Genomic DNA, 20,172 nt, shown 5'->3' on the forward strand with positions numbered 1-20,172 from the left:
AACAACTATTACAGGAATATCTTAAGACAATAAAGATTCTTTTATAGTGAATCACCAATTAGCCAACGACAAGAGGACCAAATCTTATGTGAACAAAGTGACTCTTAGCCAAGACTATTTCTTCAAGGAATTTTCTAGAGCTATTACCTTGCTCTCTTAAAACAATCCTCTCATGGGCACCAAAGGTGAGATCAGATATAGTATGCAATGTTGCCAACAAGTACAATAAGAACCCTTCATACAATATGTTCGACCAAACTTTAATTTTTTAGTAATAAAAAAATTAAGTGTCAATCATTCATTGGACAAAATAAGTGTTGACACTTATTTTTATTATTAAAAAAATAAACGTCAATCCTGTACAGTCAATGCTTAAAGTTACATAATAAAAAATAATCTAAACAAAAAAAATATTGTATATATATATTATTTTAGTAATTTTTTATTTTTACCTTATTTCAGAAAAAAAAAATCGAATCCAAAAGATTAGTGGATGGAATTTTACGGGTTTAGAAAAAAAAAATTACAAAACAATAAAAAGTGGGGGAAAACGAAAAACAAAAAAGGGGGTGTGTGCGAAAGAACATCCCCTTCAATGTTTTCAAGTTGGGCCTAGTTTTAATATATGTGGGGTGTGTGGCATGGCCCGATAGATATACAGCCCAGGTAATTAGATAAATACCAAAAATGAAAAAGCGAAATGAAATGAGATTCTCTTCGCTCTGACCACTGAGGTGACTCGTCACCATTCATCACGCTTCACAACTTCTCAGTCGGCGACTTCGTTATTCATTTGTGCTTAGAGGTGAAAAAGCTCCGATTTTTATCCACTTGTTTGTTACAATTCATCACGTTTTTCTTGATTTTTGCCTTTCAATTGCTTATGCTGTGTTCCCCCCCCCCCCCCCCTCTCTTTTTTGTTCTGTAACACTTTTACCCGTTTAAGAAACTGAACATGAATTTTCAATTTAGAGGTTCATTTTGCCTTTACATTAGTCACATGGCTTATAGTGATGGATTTGATGGCATTTAATAGTTTCAGACACCTTAAAAGCTTTGTTCTTTGAGACAGCTACATGATTATTATATTTGTTTTACTTTTACACCTTAAAACCTTAGGCCAACCCGATTTAACGATTTAGCTGAAATTGAGAAGATGTGAAGTTTATAGCTTAGACAGGTTGCAACTCTTGCTTCACCAAGCGTAGCCTTAGTTTGTACCTGAGAATGTGTACCTGTATGTTAGCTTGATAGATATGGGTATATAGCTAGATTGATTTTTTTAATGCTTATTAGGAGCAATGGGATTGTCATGACTCTGGAGCTCTTGTATTGATTACCCTGAGAAGAGCTACAAAATTTTATGCCTATGTACTCATTTTGTGTGGTTTTGGATGCAAATCAATGCCAGTGTCTTTATTCATAAGCTTCTACCCTTTCATCTTTTTCAGATAGAATAGAGTCGTTTCCTATGCTACAATGTGGGTAGAGCATATGAAATCTCTTTTTTCTTTTAATATAGTCAGAGATTGTAGTTGGGATTTCTTACCCCTTTTGTAATTTTCTTCTTTCTCTTGATATGTTATTTATTTTTATCTTCAAAAGAAAAGTTCAATTAGCATTTGATACAATCTGTAATTCTGTTGAAATTTCCATAGTTATATTCATTAATGCACTTTAGTTGTTTGTATCATCCTTGTGTTAATTTGTTTATAGCTTGCAACCATTTGTTACTTAACTTTGATCCAATTTGGATAATATTATAGACTAGCACTTACAAGAGGAGAAAATATGGAGATAAAATAAATCAAACTTCTTCTATAACTTAAATTAACTTATGCAAACTAGCTTTTAGAGTCGTTGGATGGAAAAGCTTTTGAAAAAAATTATGCGCATAAGTTGATTTTATTCCGGTAAAGAGGGATCCAGAGAGACTTAAAAGAACCTTAGACAAAATTATTAAAGGATATCTTTTGACTAACCAAATTTCTAAAAATTTGATTTTTGACCGAGCTCAATGGCATCAGTAATCTATATAACCGACCTCACCTAATGAGATAAGACTTGGTTGTTGTATAAGTTGATTTTAACTTATGAGAGAAGTCTATTTTATTTTCTTATTCTAAAGTACTTATTGAGAAGTTTAATCAAATAGGCCTTTTACTGGTTCACTTGTGTAATATACCTGTGTTTGCTTCACTTATTCAGTGAAAATCATTAAGTTGTAAGAAACATGGGAAAAGACTCAAAGCCAAAGGAATCAGGAGGGAAGGGAAAGGGAAAACAGGCAGCAAGTGGAAGTGATGAGAATGCTTCTAAGGGAAAAGGAAAAGGTGGGAAAGGTGGAGATTCACTTGGTACTTGCACCTATGTCAAAGGTAGAAAATTTGCACCATCCACGATTACCATTGTAACCATTTGAGTAGTTTTTTTCATAGTTTTTGTCTTAGAATGACATTTATTATCGGTTATTTATTCTGTTCAGCAAGGCATGTTTTATGTGAGAAACAAGGTAAGATTAATGAAGCCTACAAGAAGCTGCAGGATGGTTGGCTTAGCAACGGAGATAAGGTCCCACCAGCTGAGTTTGCAAAGGTATTTTTCTTTAGAAGTTATACTGATTTTTGTTTTTCCCCCCCCCTTAAAATCCTCATTTGGTTTTCTATTTATTGTGGGGCTGAGAATCTTATTGAGTTAAATGCCAGAATTATCTTTTGCCTACCATGACCCTTTTTAAATAATGTGAAGTAGGATCAATAGCAGTTTGTTGGAAAGGAGAGATAAAAATCTCTTCATTTAAAATTAATCTAGAGACATATTTGTATTTTCAATTGTATATTATCAATAATATTTCACTGATTTCACAGGTAGCTCAAGAGTATTCTGAATGTCCTTCAGGAAAGAAAGGCGGAGACCTTGGATGGTTTCCCCGAGGAAAGATGGCTGGACCATTTCAGGATGTTGCCTTCAGTACACCTATTGGAGCTACTAGCGCTCCTTTCAAATCAACGTATTCTCTTGGACTCTTAAGTGTTGTTATCTTGATTCCTTATAATTATTACATGAGCATCCATGCCCCTTCTCTTCTCCATTTAGGCAGAAGTGCTAATGTTTGCTTGAATGATGATGCAGGCATGGTTACCATATCATCTTATGTGAAGGAAGAAAGAACTAATACCTGAATAAGAACGAAACTGAATCTGTATCTGTGGCATTATAGCACTTGACTGTGGTTTGATTAAATGATTTGCTTCCTTTCCTTTTGTGATTGTGGTTAATGATGTAAACCTGCAGTTTCTAACATGCATGTTGATCTTGCTCTCTAATACTTCAACAATCCAAAGCATATAAATGAATGTGGATGCTTTTACTACATTTGTAGGCTGTAGCATTTATTACTGTTATCCTATTAAAGTAAAGCGCTAATTTCACCTTTGAGAAAGGCTTAATATGACCAACATTTGTGGTTCTTAAGGATCAAATTGGGGTTTTTACATTCGTAGAGATTAATGTTCTTCCTCTAGAATTATTCTTTGTCTCCTCTACCCCTATTTATAAGGTTAAAATCCCTGCAATTCACTCTCCTTGCAGGTTCCTCTAGTGGCTTGTTTTACATATATCCAAACTACCTTAACCAATTATGTTATTCCTTATCATATATTTTCTTAAAGTAGTTATACATTTATCTTTAACATTTTTTATTTTTGCTGTTATGATTGTCTCTTTAAACTCAACGTGTATAATAGAGGATTGTTGGCCATGTATTAGTTTCATAAAACTTTTCTTTGAGCTTGGTTTTTTGGTCACAAATAACTATATATATATATTTTTTCTAATTAGTTTACTTAACTCGTATTATATGTATAACATCTTTATTAAAATACAAAATACAATTTGACTAGTTAAAAGAAATTTTATAGTAAATATCTCTAAATATTTATTTTCAATTAAGTTCAGTGTCATGCAACTTATGTAACTGACATAATAAGACAAAATTTAATTGTTATTTTATAATTAATGTATTTGTCATTAATGAATTTGGGAGAAATGTGGAGACGAAGGGTGAAAAGAATAAGGAGATGCGATATTTTAAACAATGACTTGGAAGAATGAGGACACTAGATATTTAGAGTTGTCAAAAGCTTAATTGGTTTAGTTTTATCCTTAGGTGATGTGAATTAGGGTCAAAAAGTTCAATAAATTAAAAGTTATTTTGTAAGTCTTTAACTCATAGAGTCAGTTTTATAGAAAAAATTACTAATGTAAATTTTAATGACTTACACAGTAAAAAATTATCTAACATTTAACATTGTGTTCTTGAAATCAATAAAAGTAAAATTAAATTAAAATTTCAAAAAAAAATATTCATGTATAATTAAATAAAAGTTTTATTGTAGTAATAAAAAGACTATGTTATATTCATTTTTCTTCAATACATGGGGGTTTTATTATTGTTAAATACTTACTACACTTTTTATATACTATTCTATAAAAAGTATATTTATAATTTCTACTTAGATTAAAAATCTATTTATAATTCATTATAAACTTGTCAAGATGTTATTTTTATAAATTTTTTTATATTATTATTTCTTATTAATGACAACTACAATTTGTATTGTTAAATTAAATGATCTTAAATTAAATTGTATACTACAAAAAAACTAAAATTATTAAGATGAGAATAAGAACTGAAAAAAGAAGAAAATAATAAAAGCAAAAAAAAAAAAAGAGATGAAAGATGTTACTATAATTACAAGAAACGATCGTAATAAAAATTTTAACTTTTTGATAAGATAAAAGAAAATTGACATGTTCAAAAACTTAAAATTACATGCTTTCATAGAAGTGTTTAATGTCAAATTACATTCAAATATAATTAAAAATATGTTTACAAAAATTTATATATGTCTAAACACTTATAAATCAACCTGAAAATAACTTTAATAGACTTTTTGTGTTAACAAGCCTAAATTCAAATAAATTAAATAAAATAATAATTTTTTATTTTAAATAAAAGTTCAAAGTAAATAATGACTAATATTAAAATAAATAAATTAAACATAGTAATTAAATTTTAATAAAAATTATTAGACTTCAAATTTTATAAGTATATGCATAATTTTTATATTTTATTACGATTTTTCAAAATAATTAACATAAAAACTAATAAAGATAAAAAAAAAAGTGTTTTTGAGAGAAACAATTTTACTTACATATATACCTTTTTTGAACAAAACAGATAAATGAAAGTTTAAAAATACGTTAAAACTTCAATACTTATGATTAAAAAATTCAACTATTAATATTAAAATAAGTGTAAATTTATATGTAAATTCAATTAGGTTATAAAATTTTTATTATCATTAACTTTTAAGATTAATTTTAAATATTTAATAATAATATTTTAAAAAAAATATTTTATATATTAAAAATTAATATGGTATTAATAGTTTATTAATTAATATCAACATATTTTTTAATATATTTGATATTTTTTTATTGCAACGATGGTATACACAGGTTAAAGAATAATGAAAGAAAAGAAGAATAATTAATAAATGCAAATTAGTGGCAAACCCATATTTAAATGGAGATTGATGTTTAATTAAGATTTTAAAATGTTAGATTTCAACTATAATTTTGGAGTGTTTAATCTGGACTAACCCATGAATATTTCCACTTTGACCCATATATTTTAGACTAATCAATTTGAAACTTAATTAATTTTTTAGAATTAATATAGGGACATGAGATGAATTATTTCAAGGTTTGGTAGGGTTGGTATATAGGCTAAAACCTTTTTATCAGCTCTACTAAACATAATGTGATCTAGTTAGAGGTCAAGAAAGATACAATAATAAGCCACATCCAATGTGATCTTGATATCTTGAAGGTCCAGAGACGTAGATCAATAAAACATTATACAGTAATTTAAGCCAATTAGTTTTAGGCAAATTATGAGAAGTAAAATTGATGGTCTACTAAATCTTCTTGCTTATAACTTGTCGTCGATTGAAATAGGGAGATGAAATAGATGAGGAACATGCAGCAAAAGCTTGGAAGGAAAATCAGGTAGTTTTACACGAGAACTTATTGTCAATTTGCAATTTTTATTTATTTATTTAAACAAAAGTATTATTCTGTTCTTTTTAGGCTCCAAAATATTAACGAGACTATCCTCTCAAAAGAAAGTGTAATAAATTTATTTATAAATTACATTCTCAAGAGTTTAACCTTAAAACTTTTGTTAATGATTTGCCATTGATTAGAAACTACATGCTAAAAGAAAATGCCATATTATGGTATTGGAGATATGTAATACTTGTGTGTATCGCCACAATTTTTTTAAATTTCAACGAGAAATATATTTTCAGTTGATGGATTTTTTTTTTACATTCCTTTTTATCAAAATGAATTTATATGACTGGAGTTCAAATTTCATTGTTGATGTAAAAATTTTACTGTTAAATGGTCTATAAAGTGTTCTCTTTAAATCTTGAGACATATTACTTTAGTGATTTTTTGAGGCTCAACTCACCTAAAATTGTAAAAATAAACGACAAAACAAATGAATTTATATGGGTTAATAATATGGGTGCTCGTGGAATAGGTTGGTGGTTGGACAAATTTGCTTTTGTTCTTATCTAAACCAAAGTTTTGATAGGATCAGTTATTTGAACTTAAATTTGACTCAATCATAATTTGATAATACCAAGAAACGATCAACAACTTGAATTGATTACATAATATATTGCTCTTTATATTATATATACTTATAGTTAAAGTAGACAATATTTATAGTATCTCAAAATAAATAATATGCAAGATATTATTTATTAAATAAAAACAATTATTAGTATATAAGTATTAAAAAAAGTATAAAATTTTTAAAAAATAAAGAACACCATAAAAAGTTAGCACAACTCAAATAATAACTTAAACTTTGAAAGATAAAATTTAGCTACAATAACATAGATATTTTTATTGTTTTTCAATTAGAACAAAAGCTTTACCTTAATAATATGTCTTAATATTTATAGTTGATATGCTAATTTTTATTATGCATACTATTAAGGTAGAATTTTAATTTTAATTAAAAAATAATATTAAAATACTTGTAATATTTTTTATCCAAATTTTGTTCGTTATTAAATACACTAGCTCTATACGTTCTTATTTTTATAAATTATTTTGTAATAATTTATAAAGAATTTAAGATTTTAATTAAATTATTATTTTAACTTTTTTTTGTAATACGAGAAAATTTATAAAAATTTAAATTTTATTTTTTTATCCGTCAATCTTAAAACATTTAATAATTATTTAAAATGATAGAATTTAAAACATAATTAAATTTTTCTCATCATCATATAACTTATTAAATAAAATTTGAACAACATTAATCAATTATTTCATTTGTACTATAGAAGTACATAAATACAATATTTACAAATTATAGTCAAAATACATTAGAACTTAAATTAAATAATTACAAAAAGAAGAAAAACCAAAATACATTAGATTCTAGTGACAAATTACTTCTTGCACCAAAACTTGAAAAATATGATCATAATTACCATCAATCTAACTAGTGTTCTTAGAATAGTTATACTCTATTTTCTAAAAATGTAAGTAAGGATGAGTCTTTTTCTCACCACTAAAATTAAACTGAAATAATGATTCAACGAATTCACGACAGATCAAACACTGTGACAATCATATCAGCAATATTTTACAACATATACTAAGATCATACTATTTAATATATGTTTACACTAATTAATATGTTATAATACATATATTATAATCAAATCAATCAATATGTTACAATACATGTATTATAATTATACTCGTCGATGTATTACAACACATGTTATAGTCATACAAATTAAGATATTACAATATATATATTTTAATCACGGAATCAATATACTACAACACATATATTACAATCACATAATCATTGCTTTTGAGATCCCTTGAGGTCTTCCATTGGTATGGATAGTCGTTGGTTAGTCGTACCAATACGGATATGTGTTTATTCGGTCCTTTTTAGCAAAAAGTATAGTTAAGAGTCTAGTAAAAAAATGAGTGTGAGGTCTGTGATGCTTTCATTTTCATTAATTTATGTGCACGCACTACAAACATCATTCACCACTCTCATTTCTTCTAGATTTCCTAAATCATTTTCGAATTCTATACCCCTAGTATATCTTTGTAACTATCCATACGTATTTCTATCTCCTTTCGTGATAGCACAACTTTTATCCTTTTTCATTTCTCATCATAAAATCATCAATCATGCCAAAGGTCAGACACAGTTCGAATCATATAATTTCCAAAAATTATATTTCCACATCTTTCAAAGAATAACCAAACATACATGAACTTTCAAACAAATATTCACAATCATGATAACATGTCATTTAAATACAATTACATTATTAAACAATTTGTTAGAGGTCGAACACCTCTAGACTTAGCTCCAATCGCATTTACATCCTGTAATTACTTTAAAATATAAATCCTCTATGCTAGGGTTTGGAGTGCATCACTATATAATTGTTTATGCTACATATTTTAATATATACCATGCAAACTTCTCAAAATACAATATATCATGCAATCATCCATTTCAAAATTTATCTAACTCAAGAAAATAACTTAAATCGCATCTTACTCATAACTTTCTCTAGAAAAGTCTTATTTAAGTGACCCTTGGGTCGAAGCTTAAGGTTTGACATATGAGGAATTCATTTTTAAGTTTATATTTTTTTAAATAAACATCATCTAACCACATATTGAATAAAACATGTGTACGAAAATAAAAAGAAATTTTGTAGTTAAAGCTTTAAATGATGGGATAGAACCCTCCTTACCTCAAGGAGATAACTTGCGAAGAGTTTCGTGGAGGATATCATCTAAAGGAATAAGTTCTTCTTGGAATCGAGTAGAACAAACGTCCAAGCTTGGCTTTGAGAGAGGTTCAAAGTTCAAAAGAATTTTCTTTGAGAAAGGAAAGAGAGAGAATAGAGAGACAAGTAAGGAAAGGTTATTTGGCTTATAATACAAGTTTAGAATACCAAATTTTCTTAAATACCCCTTTTGGCCCACGACTCTCACTTGAGCGAGATGCATTCTCACTTCGGCGAGAACACTGGGTAGAAAAATTTAATTAGTTTTTGATAATCTTGCTAAGCGAGAAGTCTTCCCACCTGGGCGAGACTTAGTCTAGAGAGCTCTCATTTTTCGTGTGCCTTCTTGCCTCGGCGAGAGGATAGTTGGGGCAATTTTATCCATTCTTGCTTGAATGAGAATCATCTCCCCTAAGTTACATTATCTAACTTTTAAAATCTAAATTTGTCAAAATTTAGTTTTGTTAAGTCTAATTACTGTAACATAGTTTGCATTTACTTTACAAATAACTATGGATTGATTTATTATTGTTTTAGTTTTCTATTATATTATGTTTAACTAAATCTATAGCTAGGGTTGTGGTGGATTCCTTGCATGACTCTATGAGATCTTTGTGATTAATGATAATTTCATGTTTTCTTTATTAATTGGTATTTATCCTATTGCATTATATATGTACTTTCAGAATTGACAACTCTTAAACAAATTATAATTAATTATATTATAGACAACTGTATCACATATAATTAATGGATCTATAAGATAAAATTAGACAAAGGATTAGGTGGACCAAACTTAGTTCTTCTCTTTCAATCGTTATTAAATTAACAGCTCGTATAGCTCTTTTATTTCAATTGTTATTAATTTAACAGTTCGTATAGCTCTTATATTTCAATCGTTATTAAATTTACAGCTCTAGGCTCTTTACGCTTTCCCTTCCTTTTGCGCTGCATGACCATTAGGAGATTAGCTTAAGAAAAAGATTGTTAACATTAGATGATCATTGGATGTTAATAAATTTAGTATGAGTGGTAGACAATCATAAGGAAACTAGAATTATAATTAATCTAAAAATGAACATAAAAAGGTGTAAAGGTGAAACTGTACACTTTAGGTTCTTCTTGATTAATTTATTGTCAATGGTTGCGTTGTCTTAATTCTTTTTAAGTACTTTCATATTTGAATCCTTAATTTATTTAATTTCATATACTTTTAAATTCAAATAATTGAATTGAGAAATTCTCAATAATTAGAAACAATCTTTGTAAGACAATATTTTAGAAAATTTCTTTAGAATCTTTTTATTATTTTTTGACGGGTACACTTGCTCACAAACAACTCGCCTCCTTCGATCTTAACACCCCTCAAATCCCTTATGATTCACCCTAGTCTAATTTCCCTGCACCCAAATACCTCTTTTCCGATGACAGAGAAGAGGAATCAGTCAACATTACTTAACTATCTTCCAACAACGCTTTCAACCCTTGAACAATTTGAACTTACTCCCTATAAATTTTTTATTAGGATATAGTCCCTACTTATTTTCACAAACTAATATAGTCCATTGAGATACTGTCAAGTATCAACTTTTGATTGAATTATATCAATTAGAGAGACTAAAAATAGTAGTCCCTGAAAAAGTAAGAACTATATTTTAACAAAATATTTAATAGGAACTAAGTTTAAATTATATAACTTTTGTACAGACCAAATACTTAATTAAGTCATTAGTCTCATTTATATGTGATTAGCTATACATCATATTTGTTGCATATGTTATACACAGCAGTTAAAAATTATATTTACAAGTCAATTGTTGTTATTTAATTTTGACCCTTTTAAATAAAATGTTTGCCTTCGTCCCTACTCACTTATGATCTATTTGGATGAAAGTGGAAACAAAGAAGAAAAAAATAAGAGAGTGAAAAATAGAATTTAAAACATTAGATGTTTAATCGAGTTGAAATAAGAAGGAAGAAAATGATTAAAAAAAAAAATCCTTCCATTTGTTTGAATGGATAAAAAAGTATGAAAAGAAATAATTGAGTTGTACTAAAAATGTTTATTAAAAATTAAAATTATGTTTAAAATATTAATTTTTAATAATTAAAAAAACGTAAGCTAAATAATTTTGGAATGATTTTTTTTTGGATCTCACAAAAAAAAAAAAATTCCTTCCCCTTAGAGCATCTAAAGAAGAGAAATTGTAATCTTCCACTCCATTTCTCTGTTTTCTCCCTATTTCCATAGCAACAAAACAAGACCTTAGCTTATTAGCTATCTTTTGTGGTCTCTATTTCAACTCCCTTAATTTTTAACAAAACTTAAGCATATTTGCATCATTCACTTATTAGACTCAATGAACATAGAATTGCTTGGATAGAAGTTACTGTTTTGTAGTAAAAATTGATATCTCATTTTAATGATTATTCAAACAAAATATTAACTTTAATTTAAAAAAACTACACAAAAATATCACGAAACCATATTTAAAGTTAGTTGTGACTATTTCCAATGTGTTATGTCTTGTACAAAACTTAGATTATTATTGCTTTAGTGATCGTGTTTAAGGTATGCCTTACTAAAGATATTGTTCATATTTTGACAAATGTCTTCAATATTATTATTAAGTGAAGAAAGCTTTTGATAGATTTTGAATATAGAGATAGTATATATAGGATTGTTAAATATACTAAGTGAAATATTTAACCGTTATTAACAAAAAGATAATAAAATGGAGTTGTTATATGTAGTAATATCCCCTTTCAAGTGGGGTTGGGAGTACTACGAAGTTTTAACTTGTTAATACTAGAATAGAAAATGGTAAGATGAAATGATTTGGCAAAGCGGTTTACAAGTTGTGCTAAAGATGTAATTGGTAAAAGATGAATATGTGACAATCAAATTCAATGTGTCTATAATGTTTATGAAATGTCGAATTATGTGTAAGATAGTTTGTTGATCGATTATCATAATAAACAAAAATTGATTTTAAGAGGGGATGATGGAGATCCTTTAGCAAGAATTTTATCCATTGAAGTTCATAAGCTAATGTGACTAAGGCTCAATATTTTGCTTCTAAGGATGATCAAGACACTATTGTTTGTTTCACCAACAACATCTAGTATAACGGGATTCAATTGCCTTTCTTGTTGCACAACAAGAGAAAATACCTTGTTGATTAAGGGAAGTAGATCTATTAGCATGATTTGGGACTTAACATAAGGATGCTGTTCATTCATCCCTTTTACAAAATTGAATCATATAGTCCTTGATCTTTATATGTCTTGAATAATTGGATTGCACCACAAGTAAAGGAATTTGGGAAATTACATTTTGGTATTGCTTGAAATTTTCCAACTCATGCCATAAAGATTTTAGGTGTGTAAAGTATTTTAAAATAATAAAGGTACCCTATTACAATTTCTATTTCTCTTCTTGAGTATTTAAAACTCTGAAGATTTTTCCTGGAGAGAACTAATCCTTTAGGTCCTTTTGTTACAAACCAGAAACCAAACACAGATATAATAACAGAAAAGAAACAGTAACCAGAAAAGATTTAATGGGGAACTTCTTGGAATTAAAGGATAAAAACAGAAAACGATCCAATAAAAGGACAGACCCTCTTATGCCCTAGAGCTAGGCTCCTTCATAGAGAGCAAAAGCTTCTTCATGCCAACAAAATTTAACCAAATCACAATACTCCCCAATCCCAGGCTCATTGATGGAACGATGTTTTGCTACTCGTTATGCACAAAGATTGTCGTTAATCCTCATCAAATATGCAAAGAAATGAATGCAGTACTAGGGTTGTCCTAGGTCGTCTCCAAAGAATTTTTGGTTGGGAACATACATCGAACAAGTGTAAATATAGATTTTAAAGCAAGTAAATCGGGGGGAGGTTTGTCAATTTCCAGATTTTAATCAAGAGCAAAATGTAAACTAGTGAAATTCAATCAATTAAGGAGAGTAATCCCTCGTCAATCAATGAGTTCTATCCCTATTCTTTCAAATGATTCAATAATCCCCTATTTTTCCCTTGAATTAAGTTAATCTATCAAGCATAAATTAACTTTAGCATCCCAAATTAAGCATCTTAATGGGCTCCAATCTCTATCCCTAAGATTAAGCAATCTCAAAGATTAATCAAAATTAAGCAATTTTGGATTATAATTTCGTTTAAGTAATTTAGGGTTCATTAAGCAATGTTCCCCTCATGTAAATTTCATTTCATTTAGAGATTAGGGTTAATAAATCCAAGGAAAGAAAGAGTAATATTGCCATTAAACCCAAGAATTCAAGAACCATATGAGTTGACTAGGAATTATAAGAGAATTTAGCCCTTCATATGGATGGACTTCACAAATAAAAGAAAGAAATGCAGAAACGTAAGCAACATTAATGTAAACTCAATGAGAATCAAAGGGAAATTGGAAATCAAAACCTATAATGGACCCCTGGCTGTCACCCAAGGCTCCAAAGCTCTGGAAAGAAAATATCCTAATTTGGCAAAGAGAATCAAAGAAAAATTAAAAGTCCAAGCTCTCATACCTTAATTCCTAAAATCTATTTATAGTGGAGGACATGTCAGCAAAGTGCCCACTTTTACCTTTGAAAGTGTCCACTTTGTCTCTTGAGAGTGTCCACGCACATATACGTTGATTTGCAAGTTCTCTGGAGTTGCCACTTTTTATGCTGAAAGTAGCTACTTTGGATGCGCGTAGCCACTATGAAAGACAATAGTGTCCACGCGCAAATTGCTTCTCTAGTGGCGTCCTTGGAGCTTTCTGGAGTTGCTACTATGAAGGTTGAGAGTAGCTACTTTGGACCCTTTAATGTCCAGACTTGCTGTAGTTGCTACTTTTGCTCCTGAAAGTGGCTACTTTGGGGGGCAACTTTCATCCAAGGGCCAAGATTTCTCAAAATTAACTTGGGGACTCTGCAAAATTATCAAGATAATTAAAATTGCAATATATATCTATGTAATTAAATGCAAATTAACCAAAAATTAATAAAACTATGATATTTACTCAAAATGTGATTTCTGTATTATTTGCACTATCTAAGTCCATTTTTTTTCTATCAAGGAGCACCAAAAAGGCAAGTAAAAATATAATAAAAAGTGGATTCATCACTCATCATGCCTTCTAAAACCCCTCTCTCTCTCTCTCTCCGTAACTAACTTAGCCACCTTAGTTCATCCCTCTCCTTTTCCTAATTCCTTCTTTCTTTCTTTTTTCTCTAACATAAACAATCCATTTTTTGGGTTGACTTTGTGCTTCTTGGATCAAGTGCTCCTCTGGCCCATTAGTTGTTCCTTAGTTCCCATCATTGCCTCCTGCATTAAGAACAATCTCGTCCTCAAGATTGAGGTCAGGGAACTGGCTTCGTATCATGACCGTGTCTTCCCACGTGGCTTCTTCCGTAGGTTTCCTCTCCCAGTGAATCAACCATTGTTTCAACCGCTCCCCATGCTTCGTTATGTATGGAGTGGCTAACACTGCACTAGGTGTCCATGTCATTGCAGAATCAGCCTCCAAATTAGAAGGTAGCTTTGAGTACACCTTGTATGCCCCCGCTGCCTTCTTAAGTAACGACACATGAAAAATGGGGTGGATCTTAGAAGTCTCAGGCAGTTTTAAACGATACGCCATTGTTCCCACCTGTGCTATAATCTCAAAAGGCCCATAATATTGGGCAACAAGCTTAGCATTGATTCTAGAACAGACTGATCCTTGTCTATGTGGCATTAGCTTCAAAAACACCCATTCCTCAACCTTAAAATGTTTTTCTTGCCTTTTGAGGTCAGCTAAACCTTTCATTCTCTCATGTGCCATTTGGAAGTGCTCCTTTAATTGCTTTAGCACCTCATCTTTTTCCATCAATTCCCTCTGCACTGTAGCCACCCTAACTTCTCCTAGAATACCCTTTATCAATGAGGGTGGTTTCCGACTGTAAACCACTTCAAAAGATGTGGTATGAGTAGCATTGTGGTATGACGTATTGTACCAATACTCCGCCCATGGCAGTCAAAACAGTCACTGTCTTGGTTGATCACACACAAAACATCATAAGTAGGTTTCTAACGTCTGATTTGTCAACTTCGTCTGTCCATCTGATTGTGAATGGTACGATGTACTCATATTCAAAGATGTTCCTTGCAACCTAAAAACTCCCTCCAAAATTGGCTCATAAAAACTAGATCCCGATCACTCACAATGGAATTAGGGACCCCATGTAACCTCACCACTTCCTTAACAAAGATCTCAGCTAAGGTTTTGGCTGTGTAGGGATGTTTAAGAGGTATGAAACGCGAATATTTTGAGAGGCGATCAACTACAACCAATATAGTTTCATAACCCTTAGACTTGAGCAACCTAGTTATAAAGTCAATAGCAATGTCCTCCCACACTCTTTCTAGAATCTACAGTGGTTGAAGCAAGCCATCAGGCATTGTAGTGATGTATTTTTGCCTCTGACATGTGTCACAAGCTCTTACAAACTACTGGACCATATTTTTCATCCCCTTCCAATACAAGTTTGCTGCTAGCCTCCTGTAAGTTCTATAAAACCCAATGTGCCCCCTTGGGGAGTCTGGTGATATTCCTCTAGCAATTTAGGAATCCAAGTGAAATTTTCAGCAATCACCAAACCTATCTCCTTGCCACAAAACTCCATGCTTATAAGTGGACCCACTTGGAACTTCTTCTCCTCTCTGAATTCTTTCAATTATAGCCTTTAGCTTATCATCTTGCTCAGCTTCTTCAATCAAATTCTGAGTATCCATCCACACAGGGACATAAACTATAGTTCTTAACTCTCTTCCTTCCTCTTGCCTAGATAAGGCGTTTGCCCTTTTATTTTCCATTCTAGGCTTGTAGATGATATCAAAATTGTACCCCAACAACTTCGTGATCCAAATTTGTTGGTTCCCCATAATTACTTTCTACTGCAAAAGCTGTCGCAGACTTTTATGATCAGTTGCCATAAATTTTTTATACCCAACAAGTATGGTCGCCAATGATTAATCGCTAATGCCACTGCCATAAGTTCCTTTTTGTAGGCTGATTTTCTTAGGTTTCTCACCCCCAAGGCCTTCCTGAAATAGGAAACCGGATGTTTGTCTTGCATAAGTATGGCACCTATCCCTGATCCGAAAGCATCACATTCCACCAAGAATTCCTTTTCAAAATTAGGCCAGGCTAGGATTGGTGTTGTGGTCATGCGTCTCTTTAATTCGTCAAACGCAGCTTGTTCCTCTACTCCCCATTTAAATGAATCTTTCTTAGTTAGCTCTGTCAAGGGCTTAGCCACCTTGCCGTAGTCTCTCACAAATTTTCGATAGTACCCCATCAAGCCAAGGAACCCTCTAATGCCTTTAATGTTCTTAGGGACTAGCTAATCGATAACATTTCTAATTTTCTCTGGATCCACTGCCACCCCTTGTTTGGAAATCATATGTCCCAGGTACACTATTTTAATTTGAGTAAAGAAGCACTTCTTCTTATTAGCATACAGTTGATTTACTTCCAGCAACTTCAGCACTGCCTCCAAATGACACAAATGTTCTTCCTAACTCTTGCTGTAAAGTAATATATGGTAAAAAAAGACTAACATATACTTCCTAAAACACCCTCTGAACACTTCATTCATCAATGATTGGAAGGTAGACGATGCATTTGTGAGCCTAAAAGGCATTACGAGATATTCGTAATGGCCTTCATACATCCTAAATGTCATTTTCAGAATATCTTCCTCCCTCATCCGCACTTGATGATACCCTAACTTGAGGTCTAATTTAGAGAAAAAAACAGGCACCATTTAACTCATCCAGTAACTCTTCAATCACCGGAATTGGAAAGTTATCCGGTATGGTGACCTTATTTAATGCCCTGTAATCCATGCACATCGTCCATGATTGATCCTTTTTATGTACCAAGATTACCGGGCTAGAAAAAGCACTGTTACTATGCCTTATGGCTCCATTTTCCCACAGCTCTTTCACTTGATGCTCAATTTCATCTTTTTGGTGGTGTTTGTATCTGTAAGGACGCACGTTGACTGGTCCTTCACTGGGGAAAAATTCTATATTATAGGACTTCGCTCGTTGAGGAGGTAATACCTTGGGTTCTTGAAAAACTTTCTCAAAGCGGTTTAACAACTGCTCAAGTTGCTGCTTCTGTTTAGGGGTTATGTCTTCTTTGATCTCCCCTTTTGAGATCACGTCCCCCTCTAAAATGGCCATCCGAAGGTCCTTAGTTCTTCTCTTAAATAGGGCTAGCGTGGGAATCAATTTGGGCACTTCTTGCAGCTCTACTGTTTCTCCATGCGAAAGAAATTTCATAGTTTGTGCTCTCCAATCCACCACCATCTCACCCAATAATGTCAGCCATGATACCCCCAAAATCAAATCAAAATCATCCAAATCAAATAGCAATAAGTCCAAGGTGAACTCATGGTTCCCCAATTTCAGTTTGAACCCTCGACACATTCCTTTCGTAACCACCTTGTGCCCATCACCCAAAAGAATTTTCATATTCTTTGTTTTCTCCACCTCCTAGCCTATAGCATGCGCCAACCTCTTAAAAATGAAGTTGTGTGTGGCACCGCTGTCCACCAGCACGTGAATAGGGATTCCATGGATCTCTCCTTCCAATTTCATGGTCTTCGGTGTCGTTTCTTTCTCCTGCATCAGACTTTGTAGGAATAAAGTGTGGTACTCGCCATTGACGTCATCTTCTACGTCATGCTCCGATTTGAGACCTTCCTCTCCATCCACATCTTTGTCGACCAACATAATTTTCAGATGTTTTTGTTGAACATTGGTGCTGAGGGGAATAGATACCAAATCCCCTTTTGCCTTTTTTTCAACAAGTCATTATACAAGAGGTGTTTTACCCCTCTATCTCGTGGCCCACTTTTACTTTCTCCCTCAATATTGGGCCCCGACCCATTTATGCCTCCAAAGGTTTTGCCTCCTTTGTCCATATTCGTCTGCCACTTTTGAGGAAAAGTGGCATTTTGCCTAGCACCCATGTGTAGTCCACTACTGCCACGTGCTTCTCCCCTTCATTGCGGAACACCCATCTTGCCCCTGCCTCTCAATTCAATCTCAACAGCACGCGTCACATTCATCATCCGTGATTGTGACATCGGACCCAGGGCGTACAAACTCCTGACTCATCCCCTGATGTCTTCTCTCAACCCATGAAGAAAATATGCAAAATATTGGGGCTCAGGAATTCTTGGGATTTGGGCAATTAGGAACTTGAAGTCCCTGATATATTGCTTAACGTTTCCAGTCTGCTGGAGTGCTGTCAACTGCTCGTAAGCATTTCCTTCCGCCAACGTTCTGTAACGATCCAATAACGCCATTTTGAGTTGCTCCCACGAAAGGTCTTCTTCCTCATTCATCAGGGAATTGAAAAAATGGATGGTTCCACCCTCCATACAAAGCTGAGCTAGGTTTACTCGTACTTGGTCACTTGTCTCTTGCACTTGGAAGTACACTTTTGCCTTGGAAATCCATCCTGGAGGGTCTTCGCCATCAAACAGGGGTAACTCAACCTTCTTAACTAATTGACGAAATTCATCAAGTGCGTTGCCCTATAATTTTTGAAATCCTGACCCACTACTCTCTTGAGTTTTCTCTGATGTCTTATCCCGCTGCTCCTTCCGATTTCCAGATCACTCATTGTCCTTTTTCCACGATTTATTCTAGTATTTTGTGCCTTGCGAAAGAATGTCCAGAATTCGCGATTGTGTTTCAACATTTTCTCTCCTCATCAATTTCATCGCCTTCTGTTGCTCATGGGCTTGTAATTTCATTGCCTCTATGGACGTCCACATCCAGCAAGCTCTTTCTCTAGTATCTCAAGTCTAGGATCCATCATCGTCTCGTCTTCCTTCAATTATGCTAGTCCCAATTTTGATGTCGTCGCAGTCGCCCCTTTCGTCGTCTTAGTTGGCATTCACTACTCACCCTACCAAATCCGACAGGTCAGACCAATTATTATGAACCACAAACCAAACACAGATGTAGTAACAGAAAAGAAACAGCAACCAGAAAAGATTTAACGGGGAACTTCTTATGCCCTAGAGCTAGGCTTCTTCACAAAGAATAAAAGCTTCTCCATGCCAGCAAGATTTAACCAAATCACAATATTTCCCAATCCCAGGCTCATCATGCCTTCTAAAACCCTCCTGTCTCTCTTTTCGTAACTAACTCAGCCACCTCAACTCATTCCTCTCATTTTCCTAATTCCTTCTTTCTTTTTTTACTTCTAACATAAACAATCCATTTTTTGGGCTGACTTTATGCTTTTTGGATCAAGTGCTCCTCTGGTTCATTAATTGTTCCTTGGTTCCCATCACCTTCCAAGCTTCTAATGCACTGCCAATCAACAAAGAGTTGATTGCAAGATTGTGTCTGAAATTGATCTATGAATTCATGCCAAACTATATTGTTGCATCTTTCCCAAGTTGCATGTATGAGTTCATTTACATTTGGAGGAATGATGCTTCTATCTAAAAGCTTCAACTTAGTTTTTAATAAAAAAAAGAAGAAGTCAATCTCACATTTTGGCCTAAGAATGATAATTCTTGCTAACAAGTAGTAGAGTTGCAAGAGGTTAGGATGGATTTTTATTGCCATGAAGATAAAAAGGATTAGATAGGTTGGTTAGAAAACCTTGATAAAAGTTTTAGACGCCTTTTCTTGATCAAGAATGAATATTTGTAGAGAAAGAAAAATGAAAGAGTAATAATAGTCCGAAGCTCTGAATGGAGCTTTGATGCTATCTTACTAAATATATTGCTCATACTGAAAAATAGTTTGAATATTGTTGAGTAAAGAAAGTTTTTGATACTACAATTTAAATACAAAGGTATTATATATGGAGTTGTTATATATACTAACTGAAATGTCTAATAGTTATTAATAAAAAGATAACATAATATAGTTGTTATATGTAGTAATAGTATGATCATGGATTCTTATTCTTGGATTTATAATTTTTCTTGGCTCTATTTTATTAGCATATATAAGAACAGATATTGGTTTCCAATACTTGGATGATTGAACTCATGCACGATTGTGCAGGATTTGACACAACTAGAATAAAGGTATAATAATGAGACTTTTATTACGCTCATGATATTTGGTTTACCACACACGAAAGGCCCAATGTTAAGTACAGAGACGATTTGGCAAATTTCTGAAAAGAATTTTCAAAGTCATAAGCCATTTATAAA

General features: G+C 32.2%; 1 protein-coding gene across 3 annotated transcripts; it reads left to right on the plus strand.

The window, feature by feature from the left end:
• Positions 1-685: 685 nt before the first annotated feature.
• On the plus strand, positions 686-3,435 carry LOC113852463 (peptidyl-prolyl cis-trans isomerase NIMA-interacting 4). 3 transcript variants are annotated; one of them, XM_027482745.1, is made up of 6 exons: positions 737-805; positions 1,717-1,797; positions 2,209-2,378; positions 2,486-2,595; positions 2,868-3,010; positions 3,133-3,427. In XM_027482745.1, exons 3-6 carry the CDS (start codon positions 2,234-2,236, stop codon positions 3,173-3,175), a joined length of 441 nt encoding a protein of 146 aa, XP_027338546.1. In that variant the 5' UTR covers positions 737-805; positions 1,717-1,797; positions 2,209-2,233; the 3' UTR covers positions 3,176-3,427. The 3 variants fall into 3 exon arrangements, with proteins under 3 accessions (XP_027338545.1, XP_027338544.1, XP_027338546.1); XM_027482744.1 differs by lacking the exon at positions 1,717-1,797 and having other exon boundaries at positions 686-805; XM_027482743.1 differs by lacking the exon at positions 1,717-1,797 and having other exon boundaries at positions 686-805; positions 2,868-3,435.
• The last annotated feature ends 16,737 nt before the right edge of the window (positions 3,436-20,172 follow it).

Source organism: Abrus precatorius, unplaced genomic scaffold (genome assembly GCF_003935025.1).
Source record: "Abrus precatorius isolate BTA unplaced genomic scaffold, Abrus_2018 Scaffold10, whole genome shotgun sequence".
Taxonomy (NCBI): Eukaryota; Viridiplantae; Streptophyta; class Magnoliopsida; order Fabales; family Fabaceae; genus Abrus; species Abrus precatorius.